The sequence below is a fragment of the Nymphaea colorata genome, chromosome 7 (genome assembly GCF_008831285.2).
Source record: "Nymphaea colorata isolate Beijing-Zhang1983 chromosome 7, ASM883128v2, whole genome shotgun sequence".
Classification (NCBI taxonomy): Eukaryota; Viridiplantae; Streptophyta; class Magnoliopsida; order Nymphaeales; family Nymphaeaceae; genus Nymphaea; species Nymphaea colorata.
The window spans coordinates 10083672-10085594 of record NC_045144.1 but is presented as its reverse complement, the minus strand read 5'-3'; the positions used below and the strand labels follow the sequence as shown (position 1 = coordinate 10085594).

At 44.1% G+C, this 1923-nt stretch overlaps 1 protein-coding gene across 2 annotated transcripts in view; it reads left to right on the top strand.

The window, feature by feature from the left end:
* The first annotated feature begins 644 nt into the window (after positions 1-644).
* The window catches only part of LOC116257497 (probable galacturonosyltransferase 14), a 9738-nt gene continuing 8459 nt past the window's right edge, over positions 645-1923 (top strand). The window contains exon 1 of one of the 2 annotated variants that reach the window (XM_031634307.2): positions 645-1268. In XM_031634307.2, coding sequence (XP_031490167.1) covers positions 1058-1268 — 211 coding nt within the window. In that variant the 5' untranslated portion in view covers positions 645-1057. The remainder of the gene's footprint in view (positions 1269-1923) is intronic. The other variant, XM_031634306.2, reaches the window with a different exon arrangement.

The following is a 1923-nucleotide window of genomic DNA, read 5'->3' as shown; positions in this document are numbered from 1 at the left end:
GGACTCACCAGAATATGACACATGAACTCCACATCTTTAGACTGACCAGTTATACAATGCCCTTCAAATTTCATTTGCCCTAAAAAGTTGTTGCTTTATCTTCTCTTTCGAGGCTTTTCCTTTGCATCCCTATGGCAATGGCGCCATGTGTTTTAAGCCCTTGTGCGCGGAACTCAGCCCTCAAATCACGAACCCAATGCTCCTCTTTCGTCCCCACGTGCAACCCTGCACCTATAATCCATGATCAGACCCCATTTTGCACACAAGGATACCCTAAACCCAATTCCTTCTTCTTTGAGCTTAGCTGTGTTCGACAGCAACAAACTTTTTCCCGTGAACGTACCTTTCAAAAATATTTATTCTTATTACTTAAGCAGTGGAAAAGAGAATCCACAAATATTTAGCAGCTTACAAGGCGCACTGTTTATTGGAGTTTGGTAGCAAAGAAATAAAAATAGCTGGGAGCGCAATGGATCCGTATGGAGAAATTTGACACGGTTTTCCTAGTTATGAAACAAACATAGATCGATATCTGATTCATACATTTCAAAAGGTTGCACGAGTTTTGAAAAGGATATCAGTGAAAGATGAAGGCGCCTTACTCTCATAGATTAAACGGATTAACTGAGGTGAGAAACAGTACCTGCTGGATGTAGCCAAAAGCTCTATTCAGCTAATTAACTCTGGCTGACTATTTTAGAGAAGGGAGAGGGAGGGGACAACACCCCACGACCAGGCCTATGAGCTGAGTTTTCTCATCAACTTACCTTTGCTCCTTCTCTTTTTCTCTCACTCCCGCCATGGACGACCAACGAGACACCTGCAATTTCCATTGGTTTTCCTTGTGAAAAATGGTCCTCTCCCCTCTGAACCAGAAATCGAGGCGGCCCAGGTACTCCTTCTTTCTCCGTTTCCGCCGCTTCAATCCCCTATCCGCCGATGCCTCTCTTCTTCCCTTCTGGTCCCCATCCTTTCTTCCTCCCCTTGTTCTTCCTTTTCCCTCCTCATCCATTAGAGGAGCTCTGCCCCTAGGCCCCTCTCCTGCTGGATCAGTACAATGCAGGTCCACATCTCTCCTAGCATGAGAACCATCACGATTTGTACCAGCAATGGATTGCTTGACCTCATGAAGATCAAGGTGGCCGCGCGTCACTTCTCTTACCGGACCCTTTTCCACACTATGCTCATCCTTGCCGTCCTCCTGCCGTTCGTCTTTATTTTGACGGCCGTCGTTACGCTCGAAGGAGTCAACAAGTGCTCTTCTCTGGGTAAAGTTCCTCTTTTCGCCGACTTCCCTGGTTTTCCGGGCTCAGATTATTGTCTGTTATTATCTTCCATCGAATCTTGATTGGAATGCTTGTTGGATCTGTTTTTGGTTGACAAATATCGGCTGGAACCGTGGCCTCGGAGGTCTCGATTGGTTTTTTTTTTTTTTTCCTGGAGGATTTTTCCTTTTCTTCTCTTCTTTCCCTTTTTCCTCTGGTTGATTTCATCCGTTTGAAAAGTTTAATAGAGGTATTTGATTTCTGTATGTTTGTTCTTCATTGATTTTGGTGGTTGTGATCTCTTGTCTCGGACGATTGGATGCTGGCTTTCAGTTTTCTTGTCTTTGTTTCCCTTTATCATTGATCTGAAGTTAATTGATAAAGAGATGAGGGTGGATGTTAGGATTTCTGTTATTGAGCTTGATGCAAGAAGACCTTGACGGCGACCGTTGGCGCTAGAATTAAGGCAATGCATAGATATAGGTATTCATTGGAGTTGGGCAGCAAAATTTTGCCGCTCACGACTCTCTCTCTCTCTCACACACACACACACACAGTTATGGTCCCTGCAAGTCTTGATTTTGATTGTTATTGTCAGATATGTAGCTCGAATTTGGCAAATTTCTTACATCGCCCCTTCTTGAAGACTGTTATTAAT